At 40.0% G+C, this 17,568-nt stretch overlaps 1 protein-coding gene across 1 annotated transcript; it reads left to right on the top strand.

Annotated features, from left to right (window-relative positions):
• Positions 1-7,872: 7,872 nt before the first annotated feature.
• LOC146673392 (uncharacterized) lies at positions 7,873-11,880 on the top strand. Its single transcript, XM_085402032.1, has 4 exons — positions 7,873-7,890; positions 10,334-10,367; positions 11,125-11,466; positions 11,705-11,880. Exons 1-4 carry the CDS (start codon positions 7,873-7,875, stop codon positions 11,878-11,880), a joined length of 570 nt encoding a protein of 189 aa, XP_085258158.1.
• The last annotated feature ends 5,688 nt before the right edge of the window (positions 11,881-17,568 follow it).

The raw sequence follows: 17,568 nt of genomic DNA on the forward strand, positions 1-17,568 counted from the left end.
ATTTTTAAAGTTCTGCGTGTAAAACCACAGCAGCTACTTCCTGCTGTCAGTCTGATCAGACCTCTCACTGCAGTGTGTGCTGCTTTGTTAATAATATTATTCATGCTGTGAGAAAGTGTTTGCTTTGTGCTCTGTGGTGAAGTATCTCTGGCTGCACTGAAACAAGATGGCAGCTTTGTGGTCGTCCAGCTTCTTTTTCTCAGAAATACCCCCCAATGCTTTGTGGTCAACAGCAGGTGTTTAGAGGAGGAAACTCTGAAAAGCTGATGCAGTTTGTAAACATCATCACTTAATTGTTTCATAATGCTGCAGAAAGTAAATTAATAGTTCCTATAGCTGTGTGTGATAATACAGTACTGTTGCAGTTGTTGTACCTGCAGTAATTTAAATGTATTTTATTATACAGAAACTGATTTAGCTGACTCAGCAGTGAGAACTGAAGACGTCAGTTATGGAAAATCAACCATCAGAACAAGGAGGCCCAGGTACAGCTGCTCTTTATTTTTTACTTTACACAAATACAAGCTAGCTGCTCACTTTGTTTCCAGCTGCCATGCTAAGCTAAGCTAATCAAAAAATATCCTGACCAATGTCAGACTTGTGAACTCTGACAGTAAGTTTTACTAATGGCCAATATACAGCATTTAGGTTTGTAATATTTGTACTTGACTAATTAGGTTAAAACAAATGTGAAATAATCTGCAGAGCAGAAAAAGAACCTGATTTTTTTTTTCTTTATTTTTGTAATTCAGGAAAGAAAAAGCTGGTTTACAATGGACCTGTTTTGCTTTTCCTAATTTCCTGACATGTGTTTTTTTAATTCAGATTTAAAAACAGAGGGTTTTGTCCTGCCCAAAAAATCGTAGAAATATGTTATCTAACCAGATTCTTACTCTGGATGGCATTACCTTGGCCTGAAATCAAAATCCTCCTCACATACAGTCTTTAATAATCAGGCCCAATCGTATGTTAATCATCTTATAGAACCTAACGCCCAATAAAATATCGAGGTCAGTGTATGTCCAAGTAATTGCTGTGAGCCATACACTGGCTGCAGACTGCCCTAAACACTCAGTTTGTTCAAAGTTTTACACTCTTGCAGTTTTATGATGTCAGAAAGAGAAGATGGCTGATATTATCATATTAGCCACAGGAGCTCCTCTCAAATGCTGTTCAAACCTTGTGTTGGAGAGGGAGAGCCAATCAGAGGAAAGGTGTCTTAGAGGGGGAGGGGCTAAAACTGTTTGTTTCACAGAGAGGGTGAGCTGAGGTGCTGCACAAAGGCCTAGTATGACATACAGAATGATTATTTTAAACTGTGTGTTCGTGTTCAGATCTTAAAAAAGTGCGTGATGTCTGCTCTTCAGTCCACCAGTCCAACTGACGTCCAGCTGCTGGTCTCTAACTGGTCCCCCAAACACTTTAGACCAGAGGACGTCAACACTGATCTTTATGTTTCTTTTTCTTTCTCACTAAATCAGAAAAAAATAACATCCTGCTTTAATTTGACTTTTTTAAAAGTGACAATGACTTTTCTTGCAAATTCAGCTCTGGTGAAATAAATATGTAATTTATTTATGTCCTCAATAACTTTACTGTTATTTGTATGTTCTGTGTTTGTTGAATAAACCCTTGTTGTCATGTGCGTTTCACATGTGGTTCTGTGGGTTTCACTAAAGTATCAGGTAGAAAATCTGAGTTGTTATTGTTTAGTTGTGGCTAACCGATACATTCCTCTCCTCAGTGCTGAAAGCAAAGAAAATAATGAAAATAATGAAACTGCAACTTCAGACTAAAAACAGCAGAAAAATCTTTCAGTGATTAAACTGCACACAAAAGCTTCACTACAAGATGTTTGTATTTGAGACTGAAGACGGTTGTTTTTTGTTTTTTAAGCCAAAAATGTAGAAAATTATGAAACTTACATTTTACAATTATGGTTCATGATATTATGTAAGTATAGAAGTGAATAAACCTGGTGCTGTCAGTAATAAATATTGTTTGACTGACTGATTTTTAATGTATTGTTCCTTTCACTGGGAAACATTCAGTGTCAAAATATATAGTTTAAGATAAAAACGGAGATTATTTATTGTATTTAGTGTCTGATAAACTAAAGACTCATGAACATGTGACTTAGACTGCACTTCTTTCCTGATCACGTCTCCTGGACCAGCTCAGATATCCTCCTCTGACTGAAGCTTGAAATGAACGATTGGACTTTAATGTCTTCTGCCATCTACTGGTGAAGTTGGGTGTTACAGCACAGCAGATGCTTTTATACGACAACAGTTTAATTCTGCAAAGCTGCTCAGACTTCTTTACCTTCCTCTTGTGTTAGGGTCAGCACCGACACATTTTAAATTTTAAATGCATAAAAAAAATCACATTTGTTTATTGTATCAAGGCTTTTTGACTTTGTCAGGAACTTATATTTCTACAAAATAAAACAAAAACAAAATCTTTTCACTAAATTATAAAATGCTCTAGTTGAAATTATGACATTTGTGTTGTTAGGGTCAGTTTGGATCCAGTTATAATATTATGTGTACAAAGCAATAATTAGAGCCAAAACTGAAATCATAAGTGCACTGTCAGCTGACACGCTGACAGCCAGCTCCTCTCCTAATCATATGAGCTTTCTTATTTTGCGTGGTTAGGGTTAGTATACCTGCATGAAAACAAAACTAACAAAGGCGGGCATGTCAAGGCATGTGATGTGAATTCACTCATTTGAGTAACCATTTGACTTCCAGAGTGCACATTTACATTTTGCAGCATACAAAAATGAGAAGAAGATTTACAGTGAGCCAAGTTCTAGATCCTATTTTTGCTGAAAATGAAGGAGAGGACACAGAGCAGCATAGCGATTCCGATGGGCAGGTTTCTAAGGAGGAAGACACAGACCCATCTGATCAGAGGAGGAGGTCGCTGGTGCTGAAGCTGCTCCTGCTGAAAGATTCAAGTCCAAAACTGGTAAGATCTCATGATGTACATGGCAGGGCAGCTGCTGCAAATGTCATCAAAATGACCCCTGGAATACAAGGTTTACTCTGACCAGAGTCAGTGACATGAAGACATGTTTTGAGCTATTTATGCCATTGTCACTAAAAAGGATCATCATTACTATGATGAACCTTAAAGGAAAAAAAAGTCCATGTAGAAAGATAGTTATGAGGAATACCTGGATGCTTTCATTGGTGTTCTTCTTCTTGCTGAGTGTACAGATGCTGCAATGAGGCCACTGATAGTCTATGGGACCCATCGTTAAGCAGGAATATTTTCCAGAGAACAATGTCACTTCACACATTTCAAATGATATCAAGAGTCCTCGGATTTAACGACAGAGAGGCCAGAGCGAGATCTAACAAGCTTGCTCCAATCAGGGATGTCTAGGAGAGATGGGTGCAGCTCCTTCCGCTGATGTTCATCCCAGGACCAGAGGTGACAGTGGATGAACGTCTCGTTGCTTTTCGAGGAAAATGTCCCTTCCGGCAATACACACCCAGTAAGCCAGGGAAATACACCATAAAAATCTGGGATGCCTGTGATGCAAAAACCAACTATGCCTGGAATCTACAGATTTACACAGGCAAAGCTACGAGTGGCATCCCTGAGAAGAACCAATGAAAATGTGTGGTCCTCGATATGACCACTGGACTGTAGGGTCACAGTATTAGTTGTGACACTTACCGGATATGACCTCGGACTTTTCAAGAGGAAACTTCACAAAGACACAGCTGTATCATCAGGAAGTGACAAAAAGCCCACAATTACCGATGACTATAACCAAAACAAAGGAGGAGTGGACTTTTTCCAGATTATATTAAAGATCTACCGCTGAAAACAAAAAAATAAATTATAAAAATACTTTTTTTTGCCTTTTCTTGATGTAATGACATCACCATAGATATCATTTTAGTTATTAATCTTAAAATGAAAAAAATCAATCAAACAAATTTATTTAAGAGATGTGTCCTATACCCCTCAGTATTAGTTGGGTAACACAAAAACCTTTTATTTATTAATATGATTCTCTTGAGGTTAATTTTACCATTTTTTTAAATTGAAATCGAGGGGTAAAGTGACAAAAAAGACCCAGAGGCCCACACCAAAAGTATTAAAACCAAAATTTTCATAGATAAGAAGCCTAACAAGGTAACCATGAGATGAGAAACAAATTGGATGATAGCTTATTGTTTTTAGTGTATTTTATAGCTGATTTAATAGCTGGCACGTTAACATAAGAGATGATAACAGAAAGCTAACACAAGAGGAAGGTTTAGCAGCGATTACAGCACACATTACCCTGCATCATTTTCTCCATCACAGCACCCGGGAACCATCCTCTTCTTTCAAACACGTAACAGTAATTCATGTGTTTTGGTTTCTGTTACTTGCACAGCTACTTTGTTAGGTTATTGTCATTCCAAGAATACTTCAGTTGTGTTTTATGAGATTTGGGTTTATTCTACCTCTATTGTGTTTTATTTAACTTACAGTGTGTTTTGTGTGCTTTTGCAGTGGTTTTTTTCCTTCTATTTGCTGTTTTAGTTGGCATCTCGGGTTCACTGTAGATTTACCCTCTGCAGTTTGTTTGCTGTACACAGTCTTAGAACAGAAACAAAAACAGAAAAAATAATAGTAGAGATTAGCTCTACAAATGCACAAAGAAGACGATAGATGATGACACTGACCTTTACCTGGTTCCAGCACTTGGTCTGCTCTGGCGCAGCCAGTTCCTGGCTGAGCCTTTGGGCTCTTTTCTAGGTGGGGGGTGTGATTGTCCCTGCGGTGGTCCTCATTGGGCTCTCGGTGGGGCCTGGATCTCCTCCATGCCAGCTTTAAGTCCTGGGGGCAGGGCTATGGCTCCCTACACCCACTATTAAATGGTAAATGGCCTGTAATTTGTATAGCGCTTTACTAGTTCCTAAGGACCCCAAAGCGCTTTACATATCCAGTCATCCACCCATTCACACACACATCCACACACTGGTGATGGCAAGCTACAGTGTAGCCACAGCCACCCTGGGGCGCACTGACAGAGACGAGGCTGCCGGACACTGGCGCCACCGGGCCCTCTGACCACCACCAGTAGGCAACGGGTGAAGTGTCTTGCCCAAGGACACAACGACCGAGACCGTCCAAACCGGGGCTCTAACCAGCAACCTTCCGATTACAAGGCAAACTCCCAACTCTTGAGCCACGATCACCCGATCGCCTTCATGTAACTAACTTAAATAGTTACATGAAGAAACCTTGTGAACACAAGCACACTCACCCACACTAGTGTATAAAGAGGTGCTCACAAATGCACACTATTTTGGTTGGCCACTGCCTCTAAACATATGATGCATTATTGATACTGTATGCTGCTCAGTAACATTTTATGTTTATTATTTACTGTTACTTTTGCATATGTTGGTTGTTGCTGTGGTTTCTCTATTGTGTTGTTTTCAGCAGGTGTTGAAGCAGACTTGCAGTGTCTTTTCTCTCTATTCCTCTTCTCCTCTATTTCCCCTCTCCTTGTGTTAACTTCTTTCTTAACTTCTCTTTCCTTTTTTCCTCTTTCTTGTCCCCAGCCCTGTCTGCTCTGATTGTAATAAGTGAAAATAAATAAATCCTAATAAAAATCTAATAAGCTGTGAGAATCAAGTGGACCAGTATAGTGAGCGCTGTAATGATCCACTTGGGAGAGTAAATCTGTTGGTCATTTTTCTGGTCCTACAGACAATAATTGTGATTGCTACACTGCTGGATAAGACAGGTGGGAAAGAAAGGGGGGGAAAAAAAAGAAAATTACATGTCATTAAATGTGATACTGAAAATAATTTGAAGGACCTAAAGCTACCATGTAACCAGCAACTTGCTGGTGCTCAGTTGCTGCACATTAACTTTTCTGGTGTTGTTCTCAAAATAGTTTTGGCTGCTGGCTCTTCATATTAAATATATTCACCTATTCAGTGTATATTACAGCCCTAACCATAGGTCTACTATGAAATGAGAGTAATGGGTTATGGAGCTGTGTTGTGCTTAATGTTATTTTTATATGTGTTTCTTCACTTATTCTTTTAGTTTCCTGCCTGGGGAATACGTTTTATATGTGAGTCTCTTTTGAATGTATTTCTAAATAACTCGTGAATAAACCCAGTTGTAACGTTACACGAGTGCATTCTGACTCGAATTAGAATGTGTTAGTTTTGTGAATGGAGAGAAATATAAATGTTGTTACACTTGATTTTAATCTGTTGCTAAGTCTCTTCTGCTTTGCTGGAAATGCAGCTACTGTAACACAGCACACACACCACGAATAACTCTTCAGTTAATTATTTTTGCTTTGATCTTTTTACAAACTGAGGTCATTTCCACTTCTCTGTTATTAGGCTGTGGGAAAAGAATCTTCAGTGTTTAAATGGATCTACCTGCTCCTCCATGAACAATCAGTCAGCTATGAAACTTCAAGGGGCAGAAAGTAAAAAGAGCAAAAATGTCTTTGCATATTAAATTAAAAACTTAAATGGACATTTACACAGATGGATCAACAGACATGATAGATGTATGGTCATGTTAAAACATCATTTGCATTACTGAATAACAGAATCAAAAGAGTTGCAGATCATTTGGCAGTTCACACAGAGAAATTGCAGTGATATTAATGACCGTCCCACAAACAGGGAACTCAGAGGATAGAAAAGGTTCAGTGCTCACTAGTTTACATAACTTAATTTAACTTAATAGGTTAAACATTTGACCAGTTGAACAGATTTACTCAATGAACTCTTACGCAGTATTCTTTCCTGGTAAATAAGGAGAAGGTATTTAATATTATTTGGGTAGCTCTACATGTTGGTATCAGGAGAAAGGACATGGTGCTAAACAACCATTTAAACAGGACAGGGTGGAGGCGGACATGGCAAGGTGGACCCTGGCTAATAGGCCAACAGACAGCTTAAAGCTTTGTTTGACAGAGCAGATAGAGCGTAAGACACCCCTGAAGACTCTAACTCCCAGAAAGCTTAAAACATAGGTGTCAAACTCTGGCCCGCGGGCCAAATTTGGCCCGCAGCCTCATTACATTTGGCCCGCGAAGCCATACCAAATTACTATTAGAGCTGGCCTACTGGTATTATACAGCTAATATATATATATTGTTTAGTATTAAGCTTTGCTTGTTCCATATTCAGTTTTTCAGCAAAACTTATTTGAGTCCATAAGAAAAGATTCATTCTTATATCTGAAAGAAGATTTTTTTTTTCAATAAATATTAGTGTTAGCCTGCGACTTTGTTCCATTTTGAATTTTGGCCCACTGTGTATTTGAGTTTGACACCCCTGGCTTAAAAGTTAACCAAACACGTCTAGACTTACCCAACCCAATGAAGCCTACTCAGTCTCAATATCCCAATGAACACACATATATTTTATTTTTACTCAGTAGACTTTATTTGATCAACAGGTGTTTTGCTCATAATTATTCATAGTTTGGTATGATAAACAGACTTGTTCGAAATTGCGTAATGCCTGGGTGCGTCACTGTTTTAGAGAACAGACCTGCCAGATGTGACGATGGCATAAATTTGCCAGTAGATGTCAGCGTGGAGATGTTTGTTGTCGTTTTGAAACTTGCATTGTTTTGATACAATTCCAGTACAATTGCCTCAAACGTGTTTCAAAAAACCTCAATATTTTTTTCAATCATAAAAATGTAGCAGCAGGGTGTTTTCAAGTCGTGCATGGATTCTTTATGAGACGGCAACTGTTGTCTGTTTGTATTCTGTAAGGAACGCGGAAGTGCCAACATCGGTAACATCGGACTTCAGGTGAAGACTTCTACATTCTACCTCACAACCAGAAAATACCAGAAGACGCCAGAATGTTCTGGAAAACAAAGGTTTTATAAACCACGCCTGTGCAATAATTTCTGCATTTTTATGTAACTTTTACCTGACCATAAAGTTGTAAGCGAAACGATTAAACGTAGCCGTTCTTTTAGTTTCGCCTATCGCTTTAAATTGAATCAAATTATTTACTGTTATTAGCGAAACCGATCATTTTAGTTTAGTTTCGCCAGATTTTTAATTTAATTTTTAGTTTTAACCAAGCGAAAATGGCTGGAATATTTCTACTATCAGTGCTGCTTTTTATCATGCAGATGACATCGTCCTCTGCGGGTAAGTTTGTTTAAAGTTTAAAGTAGGGTTCGACCGTAGGTAAACCCACGGTCATTTATACGCACACACGTATAAATGACCGTGGGTTTAAGTCGGTGGGTTTCTACTTTCGTTATCCGTAAAGGAAAAACTCAGAGATCGACTACCTAAACTAAAATCAGTCGTTATTAGGAGGTTGGATGTTTGAAACAACACACCGCTGGGCTTTCAGGGCATCATACAGAGCCCCAAGTCAGACAGATAAACAACTTTTATAATATGTGAATACACTGTACTATTGTCATCGGTTGTCTCTTGGGGTATTTAGTCTCTGATCTGTATGGTGTTCGTGTGGCACTCTGGGTATTTTAGGCATTAAAAAACTGTTTCAGAATGCGCCATTCCATACCAAACTGACTTATGATATTAATAAGTTTACTGTTTAACTTAAATTCTAAAAGACCGCAGCTGCTGTTTGTGATGTCGAGCTTCCGAAGCACAGAGGTGTTTAGAGAGAGCATACAGTCAAATGATCTCAAGAGGAGAGAGCCACGCTGCTTTCAGGGAGTTTTCAGCTCAGAATTGTACCGTGAAAATGAAGGAAAGAAAATACATTTAGTAGGTTTTAGTTAAATATTTACTTTTGAAGTATCTGAAAAATAAAAACAAGCTTCTAGTTTTGTTTGACAATGTGTCGAAATAAACCTGAGGACACAAACTCCCAGGAAGATTAAAAGTCAACCAGGCTCATTGAAAAAAATTTTCTTTGCATTTTATTGTACAGACTGGTTCATTGTGCATTACGCTGAATTACTAAATACCTGAATCACAAATGTTACACAATAGCTAGCTAGCTCAGGCCCACTGATGCTACAAACACAGCTTGCTGTCTTTAACAGTCTCAGTGTTTGTCTTTTTGTGGTTGTATAACTCCTGTAGCAGAATATGTATTGTTGTTTCTTTACAACCTGGTGTAGTTTCTGTTTCCACAGTCATATTTGTTTAGTTCAGTATCTGTGGTTTCACGACTGCTTTCACTGATCTGGTGCAGATTGTGGTGCCAAACTATGTGGAGCCAAAGAAAAGTCTTATAATGAAGATGAATAAGTCTATCAACATCACCAATCTGTAAATAATGATACTAATGCAATTTTTTAAATTAAGGAACTAAAAATTAACGATGATTGTTAGCCAGCCCCCCCCCCCCCCCCCCCCCCCCAAAAAAAAACAAAACAAAAAAAAAACAAACAAACAAAAGAAAAAACACCCAGGAAATATTATTTGCTTATTTTGGATTTGATGGCTCAATATATATCATACATTGGGACAGGGTTACATGTACCACTGTGTAGCATTTCCGCTTCTTTTAATAACAGTTTATCTAATATACAGTTTATGTCTGGGAAGTGGTGAGACTAGTTGCTGGACTTTTTGGGGAGGGATGTTGTCCTGTTCTTCCCCAGGTCTCCTTTGTCATATTTGCTGTTTAATGGTGTGCTAAACAATGTCAACTGGTGAAACATCTGGCCTGCTGGCAGGTCAGTTCATCACCCACATGGCTTTTACTACAATGTCAATCTTTTGCTATAGATACAGTCTAGCATTGTCTTGCAAGGTTTTTCCTCAAAATTATGTCCTCTGGAGCATGTGTTGCTCTAAAACCTGTATATACCATGCAGCATTGGTGATGACTTTACAGATGTGGAGATTGCCAATTCTAAAGGCATTAATACACCCCCATACCCTCAGGCTTTTGAACTGAGACCTGAAATGAAGCTGGATGGTTCCTCTATTCTTTAGTCCCTTTTCCACAATTTGTAGATGCAGTTCTTTTGAAGACTAGTGAACCTCTGCCCATCTGTATGTGTGAGAATCTCTAAGATCTCTAAATGGTAAAAAGTCTCAGTTTAACCAGTTTTATATGCTTTCTTGCTTCTGTTATGAAAAACATAGGGGTTTAATTATAAATTATTACATTCTTTTTATTTATATTTTCCACAGCTTCCCAGCTTTGTTGAAATGGGCTTGTGTCTTTAGTCTGTTTTTCAGCCAGAGTAGCTTTAAAGTTCTGCAGCTACAAATAATAGAGTTATTAGTTAATTTGTTTTACATCAATGTTCATTTCTGCATTCATGTCTTTGTTTGTATCTGTATGTTTTTTGTATCTTTGTTTTAAAAAATCAGAGCCAAGAGGGGGAGCAACTGATGTTTATTCAAGGTAAACAAGGTGCTGGATGTTGCCTTAGTACAGTCCCTGTCACCCATACATGTTCCCCAGGTGGAGGTAACATGAGCTTGTTTGCACGCTGAAGCTTGTTGGCGCATTTGTGGTCACTCCCCTCTCACTGGCCCATGTGATAACACCTGCTCTTGCATAATGTGCTGCTTCATGCACACTGTGGGATCATGATCACATGCCTTAACCTGTAGGTAGCAGTAGAGACTGACACATTACCCCCTGAGAATTGTGACCTACTGCTCTTAAAACCTTATGCATGCCTATTTACAACTCTACTAAGTCTCCCACAGGTCCATGTGAGCTCAGGACTTTTATCTCCACAAGATCATATTTCTGACCTGCTAACACTTTGGTGTCCTCCTTTGAATCTTACACATGCAAGTCAGCTGTCGGTTTGCTCTTCCTTAAAGTAGGGAAATGCATCCTCTTTATCACCTTCCATCTTCTTCAAGAGATAGTCTTAAAGAAGCTGAGTGAGTGAAGGTTTTCTCTTTCTGAAAACTGTGGTGTGAGCTTTACTAGCTGGTTTGTCATTCTCATGAAGGCACATAGCTCACTATCTAACATTTTTGTTTAAAAAATGTTCGAATTCTACAAGATTTTTCTGCCAATGATAATAAGGGGGGATCTGATCATTTTTATCAATGTTATTGGTTGATCCTCACTCAGATTAGCTGCTATATATGTGAACATTTGTACTTTTAACCTCTCTGCTCTGTGTTGTTTCCTCTTTCAGACCAGAGAAACATGACAGCTGAGTCTGGACAGAAGAATGCCACTCTGCCATGTCGAGCTCCTAACACCAACACCATTGTTATTGTAGAGTGGAGCAGAGCTGATTTGGGAGAAAAATATGTGCTTTTGTACCGGGATGGGCAGTTTCTCTCAGATGACCAGCATCAATCTTTTAAGAACCGGGTGGATCTGCAGGACAGACAGATGAAGGATGGAGACGTGTCTTTGATTCTGAAGAATGTGACTACTTCTGATAATGGGACATACATGTGTTGCATCATCATGGCAGGAACAACCTCGTGTGACCCCATCAGCATCATCTACCTTCATGTTGATCCTCCAGGTGAGTGAGTAGAGTTGAGTGTGTGTGTGATCAGAGGTGAAGCTGCTTCCTGGTTGTTGATGTTTGTTTCTAAAGATGTTGTTGATGAGACTTTGTAGAAAGCAGCTGGTCTGAGTGATGTGATCAGAGTGCAGTAGATAATGTCTGACAGCAGTTTGAAGAGGAAATGGATTCTGTTCTGTTCTTCACTCATCACCTACCTGACAGCTGACACCTCACACCTGTTTCTCACCTGCAGGTCAGACAGGAGGACACACAGAGGATGAAGGGAAGAAGGATGAAGGGAAGAAGGATGGAGGGATGGAGGATTTCTTTTACCAACTGATACTTGGCTTGATGGTTTCTGCCATATATACTGCTACTATTGTTCATGTGATCTGCACAATACGTAGACAGCAGCAGGACCACTACTAACCTCATGCTGAACAACAACATTCAGAAATGTTGGAATTTTTTTTCAAGCAGTACTCTGCTGCAGCTTTTCCAAACTCCTAGGCCATTTGTATGCTCACTGGGTCGCTTATGTAGCAGGTGTGTGAGGATTTTCACATCAAATCATGTGTTGTGAGACTCAGTTTTTGTGGCACGTTGGCCGGTCATGCATGTCTTGATTTTTATAACTAGGTGCATTGCACCCCACAGCCGAGTTTCTAGGCAAGAGTTTATGATCGTGTAGGGTTTTGGGGTTGATAATCTTGCACAGAAGCTCAGAGATATACAGACAGACAAACAGAGGTGTTTGACAACTTTGTAGAATTTGTAGAAAAAACTTTGTGGTGACACCTATTGTTTAGAAGAATACTGCAGCAGCAAATCTCCACTCTGCTTCCAAAATAATAAACTTAAAACACACCACTGGGGCTCTCCATTATTTGTGCTGGGTCTCACAAGCTAGAAAGTGGTGGAAGAAAGCAGCAAACAGACAACCAACCATAACCTCACAATCGATTAGCCTTTATAATGTGTATCATGATTAAGACCAACTGTAGAGTGGGAAAACAAGCAGTAGCAATGAGCAACTCCTGGAGAGAGAGCACAGGAAAAGAAAGCAGCACTGCTGGTAGAGCTGGGCGATAGAATGATAACGATATGTATCGCGATATAACTTTTACTCGATAGAGAAATCAAGCTATCGCGATAGACCTCGCCGCTCTTGTCCTCTAAAAAAAAAAAAAAGGTCAGCCAATCCAAATCAAGTAGCGCAGAGCCGAACCAATCACAGCCGCAGCGTCACGTCGCACAAGTGCCAAGCCGCACGTGTGTTTGTTTGGGAAGCAGCCAGCGGGTAATGGAGCCAGCGCATAATGGAGGAAATGAGTGTGCCGACTAGAAAAATCAACCGAGCGTGACCGAAGGTTACCGAAGAGAAAACAGATGATGGTTCCAATGCCGGAGAGATTGTCGAACGGAAGAGCCATAGAAGTTCCGTAGTGTGAAGGTATTTCGGCTATTTCAAGTCTGACAAAAAACAGAGTAGCGTTCACTGTAAATTGTGCCGAAAGCAAGTCTGGAAATACAATAAACTGGTGCATGCGTCACACTGTGCGCCACGTTATTGTTTCGGTGAAATGAATTTCTACAATACTGTTAATTCTACTCTCTGCAGTGTTTAAATGCTTACATATACACACAGTTACTGTCCCTCCACACATACGACTCGGTTCTGCTTCTATGCCCCAGCTTTGTTTACTTTTTCCCACCGAGGCTTCTAGACTTCTGATTGGCCAACATTTCTGCATGGTGAGGAATCTAGCGCCACCTGCTGCTTTGGCATGTTCATAGCAGCGTTTTCCTTCATTTCTGCCTTTATGTGTGGACGGGATTATTTTTTAAAACGAAAACGGAAAATCTCCGTTTTCAAAAATACCCGTGTACGTGTGGACGTAGCCTCAGTCTCTGACTGGAAGCGCTAATGCGTCATTCGGCTTTTGTCAGACTAAAGTAACTGTTAAAACTGTTTGAAAAGCTAAGCTATACAACAAGGACAGATTGAGAATTTCCTTTTAGTTCTCAGTTTATTTGATATTGACAAAAGTTAGTCAGTTTTGTCTGTTCTTCTGTAAAACAAACTAAGATTTATTTTTAGAATTAATATTTTGTTTCTAAGTGGAATTGACAATTTAGTAGTCTGTTTCGTTTGTTCTATTTTGAAACTTAAACGCTTTAGCGGCTGCCTTTTGTGTAGTTTGCAATATTTGCCTTTATTTATCTGGAAAAGTCTCATGTTCCTTAAGTACATCTACCCTGTTGAACTTATTATGGGAAATAAATATTTAAATAAAAACAAGCTGCTGATTATTTCACATTTTATTTGTGAGCAACGGCACATTTAAATCTTACAAATATAGTTATTTGGCTTATATCGTGATAGATATCGTTATCGCCTGAAATGAAAAAAACATATCGTGATATGAAAAAATCTCATATCGCCCAGCTCTAACTGCTGGTATACACCCACACAGCCCTGTAGCATTTACCATCAGGGTAAACAAACTCAGAGTTGTAAGCTAAACCTACTTCCTGGTGGAACAGCAGCCTGATTCTATTTATTGTGAATACATCACAAACTGTCTGTCCAAAGCATGCTTTCTGTTCAACTTGGGTTCAAGTACTGTACAGCTAAAATATATTTTTTAGAAAGTAATGTAGTATATAGGAGAACAGGAAACTGGATTCCATCATCTTCATAGGCCATTCAAAGATTCAGAGTATGCAGGGAAGGATCAAGGCTGAAAAACTGGACCGAATGATTCTGGCATTCAGGCCCCCAGGCAACGCTGCATTAAAAACAATCCTGATTGCAGGCTTGAAATCACAGAATGTTAGCAAAGATACTGAATGTATAATTTATTTAATAACAGTCCTATCTGAGAAAAGGGGCCACAGTGTTTACTAATGAAGATTTGCACTGATAAAAAAAATATGAAGAAATATGAGCTGCTATTTTAACTAGAGCATAGTGGCAGGGAATCCTGTTCTTTTAAGCAATGTTGGTTAATAAAGAGTTTTAATTAAAGGATTTAAAGGATTGCAAGTCCTGCCATTTAATTTGCTGTTTTCTTTTCTGCAGCTCTATATTCAGTTATTTTGTCCAATAAACTTTGTTCTATGAAATTGTCTTGCAACGCCTCTGCTTGTTAATAACAATCCTGTTTGCCTTTTCCCAAAGTGTGGGGCCCACCCCCTAGGGGGGGCCGCAGAGCCATTGCAGGGAGGCGTGGTATGAAAAGGGGAAAAAAACAAAAACAATGCTTGGACCCTGCTAGCATGGGGCGCCCACACAAACGCAAAGCAGGAGATGAAGCATCGCTGAACATGTTTCCAAACCAACTTCATTCTAAGCCAAAGACTAGAAAATATGGTGAAGCATATCTGCCCTTTGGCTTCACCTGCACAAGTGCCGAGGTAGGTCTCCCCTGCAGAATTGGTTTTCCCTTCGTCGGGAGCAGCGCTGGGCTGTTTAAATCACGGACAAACAGTATCCCATATTCTTGATTTTTAGTTCACAAACATTTCTTGCAATGACTAACTACTCCTGACATTTTGGAGATGTTAGCTCTTTATACAGTAAAGTTACAGTGGGATACAAATAATATCAGGCTGATCCTGCCACGATTTGTTCCCCCCTGTCTAAATCACGGACAAACAGTATCCCACAGCTGTTTATGTTTTTAAACCCATTTTGCACAGAGAGGCATTTTTTTGAAAAATGTATTGATAGCAATGTTGAATATTAGTACACAGGAAAAAAACAACTACATGTACCGTGACGGTTGATCTGATATCCTCGTGTTGGTGTTGTTCCCAGACCATCATGAAAATGTTGTTCCAGGATCAACATTGCAAGTGACCAATCAGAATGTTGTGACGTCATTTTGCGACTTCGGGAAAAACCGGCGTAAAACAAAAAACTGTACTTAAGCTGCGTGAAACCGCCTCTGTCCGCCGATCAACGGACCCTGACCCTAACCCTAACCCTAACCCTTTAATAAACAGTAAGCAGAATTGATATTGTCCTTGCAACATTGGAATTTCATAAATGCACGAATGGCTTGGCGCGCAAAAGAATAACATCACAACAATGTGATTGGTCACTTGCAATGTTGAACCTGGAACAACATTTTCATGATGGTCTGGGAACAACACCAACACGAGGATATCAGATCATCCGTACCGTGACACCTCTGCCTTTCTAAATGAAGGGACAGTAACTGCATGTGTGTATGAAAGCGTGTAAAACCTGAAGATAGCCAGATTAACAGTATTTTGTCTCTATCTGCCATTTTGCAATTCATCTCATGTAAACCTATGTAGACGGTGTTTCAGAGAAACTCAGGATTTTTTTCTTCAAACATGACACCCCAGTGTACTTCAGACCCAGCAACACACTCAGACAGAAACTGGTTCATCCGAAAGACAAAACTCCTAAACACAAACTTAACAATGTGGTGTATGCTGTACAGTGCAGTGAGGAATGCCCAGACCTCTACATCGGAGAGACCAAACAGCCACTTCACAAGCGCATGGCACAACACAGAAGAGCCACCTCCACAGGACAAGACTCAGCAGTTCATCTGCATCTAAAGGATAAAGAACACTCTTTTGAGGATGCCAACGTTCACATTTTGGACAGAGAGGACAGATGGTTTGAAAGAGGCGTGAAAGAAGCCAGAATCCAGTTTTGAGTTCCCTCCCCAGACGCCTTAACGCCCATTCAACATCCTGGGCCATCTGACCTCAGGAAATCACATGATAGGGTGGGGCCAGGTTTCATAATGAGCTCACCCGAAACCCTGGCTGATTGTGACCCACACCCACTTTCACACCTTGGCTCATGTGATTAGGTAGAGGATCATCAGGGAGTCCTTTGTCCCTCTTCGGTGGGAAACTCCCACTGGGTTTAAATCTGGGACTCTCCACCAATTGACCCTAGAACTGAAGAAGCTTCTCGGATGAGAGGTGGAACGTCTTCAAGCAACTCAAAGAAGTCCAGACGCTTTTCTTTCCAAGCTCCTTAGTCTACAATGACCTGGATAACAAATGGTATCTAAAAAGTTACACTAAGTACTAGTAGGGATGGGTATCGTTTAGATTTTATCCGATGCCAGTACCAAACCGCTTAAACAGTACTCAAACCGGTGCTTAAAGAATGGAGAACACAAAATTGGTCCAAAAACCTCTCATGTTCAGCTGTTTTTTTGTCAAAAGATAACAATGTTAGCCTTTTCTGCAGCTATGGGGCATATATGGTATCACTCTTGGCTGGAAGCAGTGCTTAAACAATGGAAAAAACACAAACTTTGTCCAAAAACCTCTCATGTTTAGCTGTTTTCCACTTTTTGTTTGGTCATTTTAGCCTTTTTGGCCAGGGTGAAGGGAGTATCTGCCATCAAACAAGAAGACAGCCGCATGTAGCTATGATGATGTTTGCTAGTTCACCTTACATGCATTAATGTAATAACGTGGTTAGCCTACTCAATGTAAATTACACACGAACAACATTAAGCTACTCACGCAGAGAAGAACGGCTGCTGCTGCCATCATCATCCGTCATCATTTCTGCTACACTGGCAGGGCTAGGGGCCAGGACTCTCCTCTTCGGGTTTTTGGGGGATGTTGCTAACTCCGGTCCGATAACAGGCACCACACCCACAGTAGATGTGCACGGTGTGAGGTCTCGCAGCAAGCTATCAAATACAGTGCATTTCTCGGCTTTAAAAAAAACGCTATACGTCGCCAGGTGTTTCATCGGATTTGAGGTGTTACCTTCTTTGACAGTATCACAGTATCAGCTTAAAGCACTTGTTGCAGGCTGCTGAGTTTGCATCTCTTGCTGTGAAGTACAGCCAGACTTTTGACCGTTTTGCCTTGGGCGTTTTTAATCTGTAGCTCTGCTCTAAAAGAACATACGTACCTGGGCCCGCCTACTATCCTCGGAAACATAAAATGATTGGCTAGAATCTAAAGTGTATCAGAGCTCAGGAAAAAAAAGCACCGAAATGTGCGCTGCTTTTTGGTCTGGTTAGTACCGTTTATGTCAGAACCTACCGGTACCCATCCCTAGGTACTAGATACATGTTCTGATGAGTTTTGGCAAACAAC

The sequence above is a fragment of the Rhamphochromis longiceps genome, linkage group LG3 (genome assembly GCF_057381845.1).
Source record: "Rhamphochromis longiceps isolate RC_006_pf linkage group LG3, R_longiceps_female_GT1.1, whole genome shotgun sequence".
Lineage (NCBI taxonomy): Eukaryota > Metazoa > Chordata > Actinopteri > Cichliformes > Cichlidae > Rhamphochromis > Rhamphochromis longiceps.